The sequence below is a fragment of the Mustela putorius genome, unplaced genomic scaffold, assembly GCF_011764305.1.
Source record: "Mustela putorius furo isolate JIRA1106 unplaced genomic scaffold, ASM1176430v1.1 tig00000577_pilon_pilon_pilon, whole genome shotgun sequence".
Classification (NCBI taxonomy): domain Eukaryota; kingdom Metazoa; phylum Chordata; class Mammalia; order Carnivora; family Mustelidae; genus Mustela; species Mustela putorius.
Window position 1 is genome coordinate 6,114,294 of NW_025421421.1, and position 18,737 is coordinate 6,133,030.

Consider the following 18,737-nt stretch of genomic DNA (forward strand, 5'->3'; position numbering starts at 1 on the left):
AGCTAATATCTTTTGGGTCTTAGCTTAGATGTTATTTTCCCCAGGACGCCTCCTGCAATATCCCCAACACCACCTCTCATAACCTAAACAGCAGCAGTTTGGGTCACTCTTACAGAGTTGCCTATCTACCTGTCTGCATCTTCTGCTAAGACTCGAAGTTCCTTGATGACAAGAGCTTGCTGTGTTAACCATTACTATATCCTTAGGGGCTAGCACAACACCCACCAAGTATTCAGGGGCTCTGTGTAAATCTGTTGAATGAACATTTGGATTTTGCTGTGTAGAGAGCGTGTCTTGTCGCCATCAAGGTTCCAAAGTGTGCTCTTTCCTGAAACAGATTTGCTAAGGGAAAAGGAGTGCCAATTAGGTCAAAGAGCTATTAAGTTGGCTCTGTGGCTAGTGTTCCTTGCTTGTCATGGTAACTGGGAGTGTGGGTCACAGAGTGCGCTGACCCTCTTACACAGCAGCTACTTGCCCCGTCTCTTTCTCCCTGCTGATCAGAACCTGCCTCCCCGTCCAGAGGCAAAAAAATGCCAAATATTCTCTTTCTCAGGCTCCCCTGAAGCATGTGACTCAACTGTAAACAAGGAAATGTAAGGAGAATTCTACTAAATATTTTGCACCTTCCAAGTGTGGATTCTGGGAACTCTCCTCTTCCTTCTTGCCGTTGGAAGACATGAGGGAGCTCTCTTTAGATGGAGGCGACAAGGCTGAGAATGGGGAAAAAAAGCCAGTGACGTCATAGAATGGTTGTGGGAAAGCTGGCTCTGTCACCTTAAGAATTACTGCTATGTCTGATGGTCAATGTCTTTACTATTTGGACCCCTGTTGATCAGGAATGTTTTGTAACTTACAGATGAACACATTCTAACTATTTCACTAAGGAACATGCAAACTTTCCTCTGTGACATCATATAAGACACAATATTCCAAAAGCCAGTTATAAACAGGCAGGTGGGATTGGAACAGCCAGAAGCCAAAATCTTTATTTGAAGAACTAAAGACAGGAAAGGATCATCTAATGATGAAATCTTTTTGGCTAAAGATGAAAACCATGTGCTCCTATTACAGAAGGACAGTGTGTTTGTCTACATTGGAGGAGAAGCATGAGAGAGTAAATCAGAGAAGGATACTCACCTGTTCATTCTTGGCATCTTTATTTGGAATTGGCTCATGAAACGATTTTACGGGTAACTACCTGCCTAGGAAGCTCTCAGTTGTCCAGTAGTAAAAAAAAAAAAAAAAAAAAAAAAAAATGTTCAAAAACCATGTGTATTTTTCCAACAATAAATCTTTGGAGGGCAGGAAGGAACCAATGAAGGGGACCCCTTATGTCTGGGTGGTTACTTACAGACACCATTCATATCACTTTCTGACCCGACCTAGGTGGAATCCAGCCCCATTCACTCCATCTCTTAGGAAAAACAGTGTCCATTTGTCCATACCACTTCTCAACAGAACATACTTTCCCAATTGTACTTACTAATTTATTATTAAATATATTGCATATTAGCAATTCGACACAATACTCATTGAAAAGTATAGAGACATCATTCAGTACTTTCTGAGGAAGTCACAGCCTCCTTCAAACCAGAGAGGACAGATTACAGATAGAACACAGATACATTGACACGAGACACAACACCTTCTGCAGACACCTTCTCCCACCAACAATACTCCTTTTTTCCCCATGTTCCCCAACCGTTTCAGGAGGTTTTACCACATGATTTAGCTCCCAAGAGCTGCTCCCAGCAGCAGCCACAAAACAGCTGGGATGTAGATTTCTATATATTCACAGATCAGATCTGCCTCTTTGTGGTGTTGCTTAATGCAGGCGTGAAGAGCTATGGTCTATGATCATGCAGGATCTGGTCTTATTTTCCTACACAAACCACAGAGCTAGGACTGCGTGGCTTGGGAGAGACGGCAGCGAGTGAACAAACACATTTCTGTGGGTTGTTTGGGGCCAGGGGTCCTGGTGGACGGAGGATGGGTGCGGAAGGTTCAGCACCAAAGCAGTGTCGTGTCTGGCTCGGCACCACCATTCCAAGTCATCAACAGGCAATCACAGACCCACTGGGGAGCATCAGTGGGAAGCATGGAGGTAGTGAAAAATAATTCAAAAGCTCTTCTGAATCATGAGAAATGCATTTTAAAATCTTATCATCCGTTCTGATGTCATTTATCTGTCTAAGGTCAACTACTTTGAGAATTCCCTGCTTCTCAAAGCCTCTGAACTGTTAATACTAAACACCGTGTGTGCTTAGGGGAAATAACTACTATTCTTTGGAATCCCGATTAGCTAATTGTCCAGCAGGGAGCCTCCACAGAACCAGAACCCTGGCCCATCAGAGTGTCCCAGGTCCATTCCAGTGCGATACAATGTGTTTGGTCATATATCAGTGAACACCAGGATTATGGTTCTTAGTATCAGGACTATTTTCAAGCCCTAAAGTTTGTTTTTGAAATAGAGGGTGATTTTTCCCCCTAAAATTCTTTTTTTTTTTTAAGATTTTATTTATTTATTTGACAGAGAGAGATCACAAGTAGGCAGAGAGGCAGGCAGAGAGAGAGAGGAGGAAGCAGGCTCCCTGCTGAGCAGAGAGCCTGATGCGGGACTCGATCCCAGGACCCTGAGATCATGACCTGAGCCGAAGGCAGCGGCTTAACCCACTGAGCCACCCAGGCGCCCTCCCCCTAAAATTCTAAAGCTTTTACATACATACAAAAGCATGACTTGGTTTTTGGAAATTTACTTGGTACCTGGGAGCCAGCTTCTTGTTAACTTGGATAATTTTAAACAGAATCAGTACTTCTGGGCGATCAATATCAGACTGTCATATCTCATTCTTCCGGACACTGGGCTGGGTGTTTCATAATGCCCCCCAAATAACTACGAAAATAGCTTTTTCCAAATTGTCTGGAGCCTCTTTCCCCCTAAATTAGAGCATCCAACCCAGATTATGTATAAGATAACACTTGGAGATTACTGCTTTTTAAATGTCTTCCAGAATTTATATACTGAACTGAGTGTATTGAATTTATATACTAAACGTTCTCCATTGAAACAGTCCCCTTTTGACACTTACACATTCATCCCAAGTATGATCACAATAATTGCCAAGGCCGGGCACTAGTACAATAGTGGGTATGTAGGTCTTAGTAAATATCCTGTGATTGAACAGGTCCATGAGTAAGTGCATGACAAAAGACAGATAAATGAATTTAGAGCTTGTCTTTTAAGGACCCCCTTCCAATCCAGTAACACTTTTGTTTTAAATATCTCCACTAATGGCAAATCTTGCGTTTGGGGGGTGAATGCGATTAGTGAAAACAGTCAAAATCCCTTAGAACCAGTCTTGGGAATAGGAGACACAACTCGAAGGGATAAGGGCAGTGAAGGAAACACAAGATATGAACAAAATATTACAGGTCTGACTTTCTCGTGATTGGCCTCAGAAGGCAATGCCAGAAGTAATTTACCAGCATTACGAGTCCCGGATCAGGCACATTGACTCCAGGACGATGTCTCTGAGAGGGTATGCTCAAGACAGAAGAGGTAGCATATGCTCATTTCCACACTAATTTTCTCTAATTGGGCGTATACATTGATGGTCAGTGTTTATATATTTTTAAGCGTGATGGGGGCAAGTGGTGGGGGGGGGGAGTCCTGGACACTCTGATAATCTTAAATCTGCGAAACTTCATTGCTCCCATCTGCAAAAGAAAGACTCGAAGTCCACAATCTCTTTAATCTTCCCCAGCACTAACAGTCAACAACTCTGTACATAAATAGTTGGACCATTGCTCACATATCTGCAAGCACTCTCCCTCACTTTTCAGAGACTTCCTACTGAGGGGACGTGTTCCTTCAAACAGCCGTAAGGGAACTCATGCATTAGGTTTAGACCATCAGGTGTGCAAAGCTCCTAGAGCAAAAAGAACGGGACCCCCACACACCACCCCCCTTGGTCCCACTCGCCATTAACTACCTGTCCCTCAATAGGGACAATTATCGAAGTCATCATCACAGTGTACATTCATGTGAAATCATTTTTATAAATCAGCGAGTGTAGCTGCTGTTTCAATGACCTCTCAACTGTTCACCAAGCAGTTACTACTTCAAAGGCAGAGGAAGCACTTTCAAACGGAAGGATGACCGCTGGCTTGAGAAATTCCTGCTTCCGACTGTGTCCGAAGTATCTTATTCTGTAGATTCCAGGCTGGGCGGTGTCTGGAATGTGCCATTGTATCGTGGCATTGCTGTGACCCAGCAGCCCCTTGTGCCAATAGAAACTGTTGGTAGAAAACAAACCAACCAAAGTTTACTCTTAAAAATGTGTGATTCGAAAAATGAATGAATGCTCAGGGAGTACTTAGCCTAACCAAGGCACTTGCACGGGTATTGGGAATATAGCAAAGAACAGAACAGGGACAAATACTGACTTTCTAGAAGGGACCTTTTAGGAAATACGCATTCATAGAAATAGTTCCACTTGTTCTACTTTTCTAACTACCCACACACTATCCATCCCAAGGAGCCTCCCTCACCTGATACTCAGAATATATGACATCTCTTGTGTGAGAACTGATAGAACATTCTGTTTGCCCTTGTCATCCTGTGTCAACTGACACTGAAAACTCCCACCTAGATTCATTTGTTCAAAGTGTATATTTAATGACTGCCTGTGCCAGACTATTCTAGGTCTGAGGATACAGTAGTGAGCAAGACAGGCATGGCCCATAGTTCCACGGAGTGTCTTCTCTCTGGGGCCAGGTGGGGGAAGAAAGGGCAATAAACCAGAAATTGACAAATAATCTTAAAAGTGCTAGGCAATGAAGCAAGTAAGTAGTAAGCAAGTAAGTAAATGAAGCAAGTAAGGCAGAGGTATCTCTATGGAGATGTTATTTAAACTGAGTGCACAGTGCCCAGAGGAAAGACATTGCAAGCAGAAGGAACCAAGAGGCAAAGTGGCTTCAGCGGGAAAGCACAGGGTACAGTAGAGGAACAGAACCCTCTGGTAGGATCAGAGCGTGGTGAGGTGTGGCACAGCGGCTGGGTTTACAGAAACAGATGGAGTCAGCTCACACGGGTCCATGCAGACCACAACACGGAGCTCAGATAACCCTGCCAGTGAGATACGACTGGCTAACTGACTGAGGTCCCCAGCTGGGTGCCGAGTGAGTGCTCTGGGCAGTGAGGGTGTTCTCAATGTTCTGTGTTTTTCAGGGATGGGCCCAGCGCTCTCACGATAGGCGCGATACTGCTGCTGGTGGACAGGATGGAAGCCTATCCGTGTCCTCAGTGTTCACTGTCATTCTGATTTGGGGCTTTTCAAAAAACAAAATCAATTTTATTAACTGTATAGTCTTCTTTTAACCATAAATATGTATTTATTATTAGTTTAAAAAATGACCTATGCCCTAGAGTCCTAAAGATCAGAGGAAAATATATGCTCTATTTATGGGTGATTATCAAAGGGGCAACAGTGTGGTCAAGCCTGGATTTCCGGTTAACCCTGGGAAGGAAACCAACATGCAACCCGTCACTTAGCTGAAGGCGATCGGAATTCAACACAAATTCCCAAAACCTCTGACCACTTGTGCAGTGTGAAATGTAGACAATGGGGAGAAGAAACATTCTCTTATTTCGGACACAGTTTACAAATCTTCAAAATATCCCTTTGGCTCAAATGAAGGATCCTTGGGCAGGTATATACAGATGACACACTTTGCATGTAGACTGGTGATTGTTCCAGAAGGAGCATCAGACTCTGTGAAGCCACAGCCCACCCTCTGTGCCTTTCGGCCAGTTTGCAGGAAGGCTCAGCAGTCTGCAGGGGCAATGTCTGCGGCCATGGAAGGAAACCAAACTAACAGATGTTTACAAAGATGGAGGCCATAACCTCATTAGCACCTAATCTGCCAGAAGCACATACCACCATATTTTGCAGAAAAACAGAATCTAAATGAACTCTAATAAATCAACTAAATATGGCCAGAAGGATCCTTGGGAATTTGATATCATTAATATCATGCATGGAGCCAGGCTTCCCATTTGTCTTCTATTGTCAAGGCTTGAAAGACAAAATATCCAACAGACATGCTCACCGAGTCTCCCAGGAGGCGTCGTTATGCACTGTCTGCCATGATGCTGAGGTGACCTCATACTTCTCAACAGTGAGGAAGGTCTGATGGGTCTGAAATGCAATTAGTTTAACTGGTGAGACCCTGCATGGTCATGGAAGGAACTTGTCTGCAAATATGTCCCTTGTGGCCTGCAGGCACACCTGCCAATATCGTGTGTGAAAATGTAGTAGAATTCCATCCAAATTCATAGGTGTTTCTCTTTACATTCCAGATAATGTCTTCAGAATGTTCATTTATCCAGACTATTACACACCATGACTTTTTTAATTTTATTTTTTTAATTGTGCTATGTTAGTCCCTATACAGTACATCATTAGTTTTTGATGTAGTGTTCCATGATTCATTGTTTACATATAACACCCAGTGCTCCGTGCAATACATGTCGTCCTTAATACCCATCACCAGGCTCACCCATCCCCCATTCTCCCCCTGCCCAAACCCTCAGTTTGATTCCCAGAGTCCATACTCTCTCATGGTTCATCTCCCTCTCTGATTTCCCCCCTTCTCTTTGCCTTTCCTTCTCCTAATGTCCTTAGAAAACTGGGTGATCTTAATGTTAGAGTTGATATCAAATTTTGCAAACGGGGGTGGAGAAGAGATAGAAAAAAACTTGACATTTTAAGAAAGGCATAAGTCAAACCTTCTCAAGACATGTTTATTGATCTACATTCCAAGACTTTCTCTAGTTACCTCAAGACTTGGGAAGGAAAATGGTAGAGTTTCTTCAACTTTCCTTCTCTGGATAAATGAATTATGAGTAAATATAGCTCTTGAGTGAAAGAACTGAAAAGAATGCATACATCTTCCCTGTCCTCGGGTGCGAAAAGCAATCCCAATACTTTGTCATAATGGATTGCTAGAAAGCACATCAAAAGCAGGTTATATTTTTCCCATTGGAAAATAGCTATAATAATTCAGTTCAGACCAAGAATTCGGTGTCAAGTAAAGCACAGATTTGAATGATATAACAAATTAAAAGATACAGAGGCCATAAATCTCCAATTTTCCTCAAAAATCTTTAAATTGTGGGCCCTTAAGGGCAGGACTTGTGTCTGATTCCCTTTTACCCATTAAATCCCTTTATATCTGTCACTTACAGGTATAAAACTTTGCTGAATGAAAAGTTTTATACTTTTCATTGCTTACGCCTAGGCCGTGGGATTATTTAAAACTCAAATTACTCAACTGATAGGTTATATTCAATAAAGTTTTATGATGATGGTGCTTGTAAAGAGAAGGGTCTCTGGCCATTTAGGGCAGAGGGACATTGGAGAGGCTGTGGATGGAGTAGGAGTTTGGGTGAAATCTCATGGACAGGTGTAGAGTGTAGACCACAGAATGAGTCTAGACACTGCATATGTGAACTATGTGGCTATCCTTTCCCCCCTCCCAACCCTAATCTCTACCTGAAACACAATTAGTTAATCCTAGTTACTTAATCTTTCTGGCCTCAGTTTCCTCATCTGTAAAGTGGGGACAATAAAATGTAAGCCAGTGGATAGTAGGGAGGATTAACTGAGATTAATGTAATAATGTATGTAAAGCGTTTCACCTGGTGGCTACAAAGAGACAAACTTCGATGAATAGTGGTGAGGATCACTAACATAAAAGGGAAGAAAAATTGTTGTATGCCAAGTCCTAGAGCGTTCTTAAAAGCCAATGCTATTCTTGTTATAGTGCTTTAAGCATTTTGTTCTCCTGCTTCTCCAAGGCAATAACGATGATGGTATTTCTCCAGCCTAAGGGTATCAAAGGACAGCTAATCCTGCAGTTTTGCCATAATGCTTTGATATCTTCAGGAAACAATGCTATAAACATGCAAATATTATGGCACAGTTTGACTGCCTAGAGAAATTATTTCCAACAGGTGCATGTTGACTTTCTAAGCAGGAGAACATTTTTCCTCAGTGTCATATTTGACGATGTCATATTGCCACAATTGTTATCAGAGCAATAAGGATATTTCAATGAACAGAAATGGAAGGCTCGTTTGGAAGAAGGGTGTTTGGGGTTTAAGTAACAGTGGTCCCTGGGAAGAATGGCTCATGGATACAGAAAAAGCAGCCTCTGCCACACTAAAAAAATCTGACCTTGAAATCACTTTTGTATACTTTCTTTTTCATCTATATATCTCTTTATTGTTTGAGTTTTCACAACCAGAATATGCCTAGTTATCTTGTGGAGTTATAAGAATATTCTTTTTTTTCTTTTTTGAGAGAGAGTGGGGGGAAGGGCAGAGGGGTCTAGAAAGAGACTCTTACTCAGCAGGGAGCCTGATGCTGAGCTCGAGCCCATGACCCTGAGATCATGACCAGAGCCAAAATCAAGAGTCAGATGCTTACGTGACTGAGCCCATCCAGGGACACCAGTTATAAGAACATTGTAAAGGAGTTACAGAGGAGCAAAATTGATTCATTTTATTAATAGCTACATTACATATGTATACTTTATATATGATTAAAACAGTGAAGTATGAATTGATACATAACAAACTATGAACAGTTATTACCTCTGAAAAGGTTTATGGAAAGAGAGGCACTTTCACATTCTATTTTAAGGCTCTTCTAGGGGCACCTGGGTGGTTCGGTGGGTTAAAGCCTCTGCCTTCAGCTCAGGTCATGATCTCAAGGTCCTGGGATCGAGCCCGGCATCAGGATCCCTGCTCAGTGGGGACCCTGCTTCCCCCCCACCCCCGCCTGCCTCTCTGCCTACTTGTGATCTCTGTCTGTCAAATAAATAAATAAAATCTTTAAAAAAAAAAATGCTCTTCTATATGGTCTGTTTTTACATCAAACATGTATTTCTTGTGTCATTTTTTTTCAAGATTAAGAAATAAATAGCCCATCAGTGCCACAGTCAAGGGTCAGGAAAGGGCAGATGCAAGATAAAGCACCCGGGCCAGGGCCCCAAGCCATGGAGCACCCCCACAGGGGCCCATGATCACTCTGGAGGTGGGACCAGAGGCTACCGTGTTGCAGTAAGAGGGGAGGCAGAATTGGGGTGGGGAAGGAACCAAGGATACACTTCATTCTTGGCCCTTTGGTTATTTTACCCAATTTAGCAGAGTTTCTAAATTGGAATACATAAATGAGATTGTGTTCAAATGTCTGTCTTCTCCAGGGACAGTGTAACTCTTGATACCTTGTGCAATATGTGATTCTGAGCAAACCCGATTAAATGTTTCCTGTGCTTTTTCCTCCCCAGACTGAATTCCATAGTACTCTTCCTACAGAAAATTAAAAAATATGATGAAAAGCAAATTGGAGCATTTTATCATTATGTCATTAATCTCCATAAGGCTATTCGAATGACAATTAACAAGTGGATTTAAATCTGTCAAAAGAATCATTGATGCTTACCTGGTTTTCTGCTGAGTTCTTCGGGTTAGCGCCTACAAAGGTAACTTCAGCAACTTCTCCCTGAAGATAAAAACTCATTTTATGAGTTCGTTCTTCACTGTGCTCATATTTGGGCCATGATTTATGAAATGTTCAAGGATGCTGGACACCTGTGCAGATTCTATCCTACTTAATCAAATGAGTTATCTTGCAACCATGGATATGGGAATTAAGGGCTGAGAAATTACTCAAGAATTTTTCACCAATGAATTCCCTTGTAGTACATTCGGATAGAGATGAAGACAATGCATTAAAAATGGCTTTTTCAGCCTTTGATGTTGTCTCACACTTCCCTCTGACACACCTACGGGAAGTGGACTGACTCAAATCAAAGCAGTCAACACTTTCCCTGAATGACTTACACTTGCACTGACGCTGGCTCATGTGAGGTACAAAGTGGAATGACAGGATGTATACCTACCTCCCCACTTGAAACAACAAACGAGCTGGGCAAATATGTATTAAATCATGGCTCTACAGACAGCAGAGCAATGAAAGCAATCAAACGATAAAAACAGTGATCTTGGAGTGATGGAAAACAGACAAAAGGAGCCCCACCATGGCCCCAGCCTAATGCCCTCAGAGCGCACATACAGCATGTGGAGGCAGAGCTTAACCAAAACCAGGAAGCAGATCAAAGTTAAGGAACAGATGTGGGAGTCCGTGAAGGCCAAATAGTCTCATATTCACAAGGCAGAGTCATAGAGAGAAGAGCATACCAGAGAGAGGAGAGCTACATACAGAGGGAGCACTCTGGAGATCTGCAGAAGGTTCCCCTCAACTCTGTGTGCAGAGAAGAGGACCACCTGAGCCCAGGAAAAGAACCTATCAGCAGAGACTGAAATTCTTACTCCCTGAAGCATCTAAGCACACACTCTGGTCAATATCGGGCTGGACATTAAGTTATTTAACCATAGGGACAACACCTTGAGAGCCAGACTTAAATGTAAAATCAAGAACAACAAAAGAAACAGAGAAGACCCAGTAGCCACACATTGCAAGAAAGATAGACTTGACTGATTTGGCCAGTCTAGTTCTCGGGGAGCAAACAAACAAAAAACAACAACTCTGGGATGGGGAGGGGAGGCTAGGATCCAGAATTGCTACAATGTACCAAAACACACCCAGTATTCAACAACAACAACCAAAAAATGATGGGATGTGTGTACATGAAAAGGTCACTCATACTAAGGGAAAAAAAGCCCAGTCAAAACTGCCCTTCTGTGTCCCCAGATGTTGTAGTTAACAGACAAAGACTTCAAAGCAGCCATTGTAAGGTGTTCTAAGAACAATATAAATCATGTTTAAAGAAAAATAAAAGTCTGATGATAATGACTTAACATATAAAGAACCTCAGTGAAGAGACTTGTTAAAAATGGATACTATGCAGCCATCAAAAGAAATGAAATCTTGCCATTTGCGACAACATGGATGGAACTAGAGCGTATCATGCTTAGCGAAATAAGTCAAGCAGAGAAAGACAACTATCATATGATCTCCCTGATATGAGGAAGTGGTGATGCAACATGGGGGCTTAAGTGGGTAGGAGAAGAATGAATGAAACAAGATGGGATCGGGAGGGAGACAAATCATAAGTGACTCTTAATCTCACAAAACAAACTGAGGGTTGCTGGGGGGAGGGGTGTTGGGAGAAGGGGGTGGGATTATGGACATTGGGGAGGGTATGTGCTTTGGTGAGTGCTGTGAAGTGTGTAAACCTGGTGATTCACAGACCTGTACCCCTGGGGATAAAAATATATGTTTATAAAAAATAAAAAATTTTTTAAAAAATGGATTGGATGTTCTAGAGCCGAAAGTCACAACTGACATGAGAAATTTACTAGAAGAACTTAATGGCAAATATGAGATGACAGAAGAAAGGATAAGTGAACAAGAATTTATCAATATAAATTATTAGCCTGATGATGGGTATTAAGGAAGGCACAGATTAGAAGGAGCACTGGGTGTTATACACAATGAATCATGGAACACTACATCAGAAACTAATGATGTACTGTATGGTGACTAACATAACACAATTAAAAAAATAAAAATTAAAATCAATTATTTGATCTGAAGAATGGACAGAAAAACCTGAAGAAAAATTGCTAGGACCTCAGAAATAAACGGGACATCAAGTATACTAACGTTCACAAACCACAAGTCCCAAAATTTCGAGGGCAGAAAGAAACAAACACACAAACAAACAAACAAAATTTGGAAGAAATAACAGATGAAAACTTTCCAAACTTGATAAATATTACCCTGCTGACCCAAGGAACTTAACCAATCCCAAGTAGGATAATCACAGAGTGCTTCTCATTCAGATACATTATAGCAAACTGGGGGCAGGCAGAGGCAAATAGAGAATCTTGAAAGCAGCAAGAGAAAAATGATGTATTTACATACAGGGGAACTCCAATAAAATCAGCATTTGACTTCTCATTAGACAGTGAAGAACAGTGGCAACAACAGAACATACCCGAAGTGTTAAAAGAAAAACGTTTCTCCACAAAGATGGAGCAAAACTATCCTTCAAAAATAAAGGGAGAATAAAGCTATTGCAGCTGAATAAAGCCTGAGAGAATTTGTTGTTAGCAGAGCTGTCCTCCAAAAAGAACTAAGTAGGAAGTTCTTCATGCTGAAAGGCAATGATGCTAGATGGTAACAGTAGTTCAAATTCCTAAGGAACAACAAAGATCCTCAGAATGGTAAATATGTGGGCTGTTTAAAATATTCTGTGACTATGCTTTTCCTTATCTTCTCTTAATCTCTTTAGATGGTACGAGACTGTATAAGACAATTAGTTATAACACTGTAGTATTGTATGTATACACAGATTCAATATATGTGACAGTATCACAAAGGATGGGAAAGGAAAATAGATATACTGAAACAATCTTTTTATATTTTTTGGAATTGTTAGTATTATATTGAAGTGCAGGGTACAATTAGTTAAAATGTATATTGTAGACCTATGATAAAATACGTATATATATATTACATATATTTATATGTAATATATATTTATATATATGAACTAGATAGATAGATAGATAGTCTCTGTCCCCATCTCCTGGTACATAGCTTCTAAAACTCTTGGAATTCCAGAAGTGGTGTGTCTTTTTGTATGTAATGAAATGACCACTGGCTGAGGGTTTCTGGGTAACGTCGGGATGGAGGCTAGTTGTCAGGAAAATCAACCTTGTGATTAGAGGGTTGGAATTATGAAGTCCAACCCCCTGATCTCCAGAAAGGGAAAAGAGACTGAGGGTTGAGTTAATCATCAATAGCCAATGAGTTGATTAATCATGCCTATAAAATGAAGTCTGCATGAAAGTCCCTAAAGTCTGGGGTTCAGAGAGCTTCTGGATGGGTGAATGCATGAAGATTTGGGGAGGGTGTCTTACCTGGAGAGCTCATGGAAACTTGGCCTTCCTTCCCCCATACCTGCCCTCCTGCCTCTCCTCCAACGAGCTATTCCTGAGTTGTAAGCCATGTATAATAAATCGATAACCTAGTAAGCGCCTGAGTTCTGTCAGCCTGTTCCAGTAAGTTGTTTAGCCCAAGGGCGGGCTCCTGGGAATCTCCAATTTGTAGGCAATCAGTCAGGAACAGAGGTGACAACTTGGATTCACCACTGGCATCTGAATTGTGGGAGGCGGTGGGAGTGGAGGGATACAGTCTTGCGGGACTGAGCCCTTAACCTGTGAAGTAAATGCCAACGCCAAGCAGATAGTGTCAGAATTGAACTGAATTACAGGACACCAAGCTGATGTCTGCAGAGAATTGGAGAACTGCTTGGTGTGGGGGAAATATCCACACATATTGCTGCTGCCAGAAGTACTGAAAGGAGGGAGTGCAGAAAGGAAATTCAGAATTCTTTTTCCTTTTCAATTCCCTAAAACAACTACTAGGAAAATAATAAAAAATATATAGTAAAACAACAACAACAACAACAAAAAACCCCAGAAGAATTAAAAAAGGTACACTAACACGTAAAAAGAACCTTAGCTTCCATTTTAAGAAATGAGAAGAGGAAAATAAAATTTGGGCAGTCAGAAGAAAGAATATAAAACACCAGAGCAAAAATCATTGCATTTGAAATAGGAAAAATGATAGATAAAATCAAGGAAGCTAAAAGCCAGCTCTCTGGAGACACAAATTGTCAAAATCATGAAGAAAGAAGGGTCATTGTTGTTGACCCTATAGAAATGAAAACGATTGTAAGAACATATTGTGAACTTTATCCAAACAAATTAGACAACTTACATAAAACAAGCAACTTCCTAGGAAGATGTAAATTTTTAGGAAGATGCAGATTCCTCAAGACAAACTAAATGCCAGGAGAGATACATAATGACTCAAGAAAAGAAAGAAAGTCTGAATAGGCTTATGATAAGTAAAGAAATTGGAGCAGTAAATAAAAATTTTGCCAGAAAGACAAGCATAAGTCTATGTGGCTTTGCTGATAAACCTCACTGAATATTTAAAGAAGAAATAACACCAATATTTTCCATGAACCTCCAGAAAACACAGGAGGAAACACTTGCTAACTCATTCTTTGATCCCAATATTATCCTGACACCAAGGGCAACAAAGAGAACACACGAAAGGAAGATTGCAAATGTCCCTCATAGGCATGAGTATAAAACTTCAGCAAAATATTAACAAAACCAATTCAACAACAGATAAAAAAAGATTCTATACCATTAAGGAAGGGTATTTATTTAGTATCTGAAAATCAACTAATGCAATATACTACCTTAATAGAATAAAAGGCAAAATCTTACATGATCACCTGAGCAGACATGAAAGCATTTGGAACAAATCCAACACCCATACTTCATTAAAAAAACAAACAAACAAACAAACAAAAATAACTTGGCATACAAGGGAACTTTCTCAACTTGATTGATTAAAGTCATTTATAAAAATGCTAAAGGAAACATCGTACTTAACAACTGAGTCCTCTTCCTTCTGATTAGAAACAAGAGAAGGACGCCCAGTCTCACAACATGTCTTCTACACTATACGGTAGACTCCAGTGCATTAAGGAAACAAAAATTAAAAGCCTCCAGAAAAGAAATCCACAAAGAAACAAGTAAGCTTGCTTCTATTCACAGATGACATGGTAGTGTATGTAGGAACTTCTAAGGGATCCACATCCCCCACCCAAAATCTCGTGGGACTAATAAATGATTTAGCAAAGTGGAAGGATACAAGGTCAACATACAATTGTAGTAGTTCAAGTCCTGCCTCATTGCTACGTGCTTTTCCTGTCCTTGATCTAAGAGAACTTTCTGAGCTCTAGTAAATGGTTCCACGACCAACAATTTGAGACAAAAAGAAGCACTTGAATTTTAGAAATTTGATTTTACATCATCACCACCTGGAAAATAAGTATTTCCCCATTTCCACGTCTGCGGAGCTCTGCAGTGTCAAGAACAACCATTATCAATTTGTTAGGACTTATCATTGCTAACAGCAACTTATCATTGTCTATAGCATGATGAGAAGCAGGGGTTGACATTAGACAGTGTCTTTTTCCCATCCTCAGACACAGGTTTCTGGAAGATTCCAAGATCTCTTGGGGAGTCTTACCACTCTGTATGTAGGTTGCGCGGGCTGCAGAACATCCCCAAAATTTTTGCCTATCGGTGTTCTATCCGCAATATTAGGAATTAAGGAGGCTATCAGTTGTTTGAAAAATGGAGGCTCTGGACCTCTGCTCAGGTTGGCTACTGTATCCTAGAACAGAGAGCATCTGCTTAAGGACCACACAATGTAGAGTCAAAGCCCCTTTCCCCAGGCCGCCACCTCCCAGAAATGCCTTCATTAAAGGAAACATGCACAAACACACACACACACACACAGCCTCTCTCTAAGAGATAAAAGCGTGGGGCAACTTTGCTAAAATGTGAGTCTAGATGTCCTCAATTTAAACTTTTGTCACTAGGGGAAAGTTTGGGTCATAGATAGCACTTTCACTACCCCAGACCATGCAGTCCTGAGATCAGAGTGTAAATACTATACAAGTTTAGATTCTGGGACAGTCATTTTTCCACTATGTGACTGTAGATAGGAGCCTATCACATGGTCACCCTTTGTACCATGACATCGTGATTATTCTTTTGATTTTTAAAATGTGCTGAGCCTCTCTTACCCAGAGTCAATACCAAGCTTTATTTCCCCCTAGATCCTTCTCTGTGCTAATTAAAAAAACATATAATAAATATACTTTTAACTTAAAAGTTAAGATCTGCATATGCCCTGACTGGTTTAATCTATGTTTTCCACAAAATTTGTGATCTTTAATGGTGTCATTACAACATTGATCTCAAATTTTAAGGAATCCTTCATAATGGACATCGAGCCATACTTTAATAATTTAATCTTTTCAACAGCCATAACATCGATTTGCTGGCCTTCCCTTTCCACAAATGGGAACGTAAGCTGGGAGATACTCAGTATTCTTTTTCGAGATCTCATAGCTAATCTTAGAGAGAGAACCATAACACTGGCTATGACACAAATTTCTAAAATGAATCACACTTTCTCCCTACGTGTCACTATAAAACTTGAAGACTATTTCTGTGGGAGGAACTGTAGACATACAGTCATAATGCAAGTGAAGTCTGAGCCTATCCCTTGGGATGGGTTATAGATTTATACCTTACTGTGTGATCAGAATATTCTAGGAGGAGTTACAGCTCTCATGATAAAAATGAAAGCAGTTCTACTTTGGTTAAAAAAAAAAAAAAGATCAGACCTAAAATGGAGAGGAATGCTATGATAAAACAATCATCAGACAATTAAAATACATCTTCAGTAGATACCCTGTAGTGAAATTTCCTATGGTCAGCAATTAGGTGGAGGCATATGGAATTGCCAATGTTCCATTGTTTCAATCCACAGAAGCAGCTGTATCATTTGTTTCCACTCCATCTAACCATGCTCTTTCTCTGAAAGGGCTTTGTTGTCTTTGCTATGCGGTAATTGTGTCCCAGGTTTTACTGGGGCTTACAGTGTATTATATAAAGATCTGCCAATGATATTAAGCCCTTTTTCCTGCCTACTGGCTCATCTGCTGAGGCCAGAGTCAACTTCATTGAGGTCCACAGGTGGGGGTGCTTCTAATTCAGCGTGTTGAGGTGTATATATTCTAGTTCAATGCAAAGTGTACGCATTGCACAGTTACACTCCATCATCTCTCAGCCTCTAGTGATCACAGCAACTGCCTTATTTTTGAGCCACCAAGAAAGTAAAAACATGTCACTGATTATAATCATTAATTTCCTCTGATGGGAAGATGCATCCTTGTTTCAGAGATGCTGCACTATGGGAAATCGGCTTCTCAGAAGAATGACCTGCTCAACTCATGAAGTGATTGGAGAGACTCTGGCCAGGACTGGAGAACACTGGTCCAGCCCCCGGCTACAGTTAGAATAAGCCCAATGACTCGCATCTCCAAACCACTTCACTCATCTGAAAGATGGAGAGAAAATGATACCTCCATACTTTCACAGGATGATCACGAAGATAATATGAGATAATATATGTGAACAAAGCTGTCGCCATGGCGAGACACTAATGGCATCGGACTTCACTAATGGTTTTGTTTCTTAGAGATACTTTGTAGCTACTAACTTTTTAAGTACAAATGGTTTGAAAGAAACTGAACATTGGAAGCTCAGGTTTTCTTCTGTTTCACTCTGCATCTCCCTGCTCCCAAGACACACATGCATACGAGTTTTGATTACCGTAGCAATGGCCTTAGCAAGGCCTCGGAAGAGCTGGATATATGCAGACAGAGTGTGTGGTCCATAAATTGTAGATGCTGCCTCATACCGCTGAGCCTGCAGGAGACACAGCACCGAGTCTTACACCATTCTGTGTGTCTCCACGCATTCACAGAGGTGCAACGTCTTAGAGGAGGGGTGTGAGGGATGTGAGGTTGGACATCCACTTACCAGCTAAAATAAATGGCTCCCATTAACTGCTAAAGACAATGGGCTCTCTTGGTTTATACCATTTGGAATGTCAGTCTATCTAATCTGAGAGAGGGGAATAGCTCTTAGCTTAAGTCTATCTTAAGTCTATCTTAAAATATAAATGCTGGCCTTCAAGGAGCATAGCAAGATGGAAAAAAAAATAAGGGAAGTGAGGGTCTCAGTAACTCCTGGGGAAATTGGGCGTTGATGGTACTGTCTGGAGAAGGACATTTAACCATCACACAGTTATAAAACCAAACAAGTTACAACTCCTTACACTGAACAGCGAGACGCTTGTTGTTCCACAGGAATCCCAGACTCATTGCCGCAAAGACACCTGTTCTCCCTGCGACGTCCATCATCCCAGTGAATGCCAACCTTCCGCCATCTTAGACTCTTCCCTCTCCCTCATCCTATATCCTGGAAGTCTCCAAGTGACCATTACTTGGAATCCCTTGAATTCTTTCATTTTCCTCTGTCTCTCCTGATCTTACTGTGGCCAAACTCTTGGCTCTCAACCAGATAATAAGGACAACTTCCTAATCAGTTCTCAGCCCCCACACCTGCCCTTCTAATTTGTTTTCCAACACTGTCATCCTAGTGACCTTTTTAAATCAAAACTTGATCAGAACATCCCTTCCTTGGAATTCTACTGCTGTTTTCCAAAACGACCTCCTTCCTTATTGAGGTCAAGCTTTGTAGCAGAGCATAAAAGATGCTCTACCAACGAAAACCTCCCCATCAACCAGCTCCCATCTCCCCACTCTCAACTACTCATGGCCCCTCAAACATACTAACTCAGCACCCCCAGGCCACTGCATGTCCAGTTTCTTCCTTATGGGATTCCTCCCTCACTTTTATTTCCCTAACTAGTCCTACCCATTCTCAAGAACTTAGACAAGGGTTACATCTTCCTGAAAATCTGCAAGTCTCCATTCTCAAACACCCAATAAAGACTAGTGCACTTTCTCTTTCTTTTCCTATTACCTTATACGTCCCTTTTATAGCAATGAGATTAATTGTTCTGCCTTTCACTAGATCCTAAATCCTAGTACTCTTGAGGGTAGGGGCAGATTTTTACTTATTGTTATGCCCAGATAGTGCCTAGTATAGTATCTGTCTCAACCCATGTCTGTTGGATGAATTAGTGAATAAATTAATATTAATCCTTGAAGGAACATGGCCCTGAGAGACG

At 41.1% G+C, this 18,737-nt stretch overlaps 1 protein-coding gene across 3 annotated transcripts in view; it reads right to left on the reverse strand.

The window, feature by feature from the left end:
• Positions 1–2,737: 2,737 nt before the first annotated feature.
• The window catches only part of ASAH2 (N-acylsphingosine amidohydrolase 2), a 69,613-nt gene continuing 53,613 nt past the window's right edge, over positions 2,738–18,737 (reverse strand). For 2 of the 3 annotated variants that reach the window (XM_004764107.3, XM_004764108.2), the window contains 5 exons: positions 17,312–17,407; positions 15,153–15,299; positions 9,510–9,569; positions 6,112–6,200; positions 2,738–4,296 (listed from right to left, as the gene is read on the reverse strand). In XM_004764107.3, the coding sequence (XP_004764164.1) occupies positions 4,104–4,296; positions 6,112–6,200; positions 9,510–9,569; positions 15,153–15,299; positions 17,312–17,407 (585 nt within the window). In that variant the 3' untranslated portion in view covers positions 2,738–4,103. Of the gene's footprint in view, positions 4,297–6,111; positions 6,201–9,509; positions 9,570–15,152; positions 15,300–17,311; positions 17,408–18,737 lie in introns of those variants that run through there. The other variant, XM_045081444.1, reaches the window with a different exon arrangement.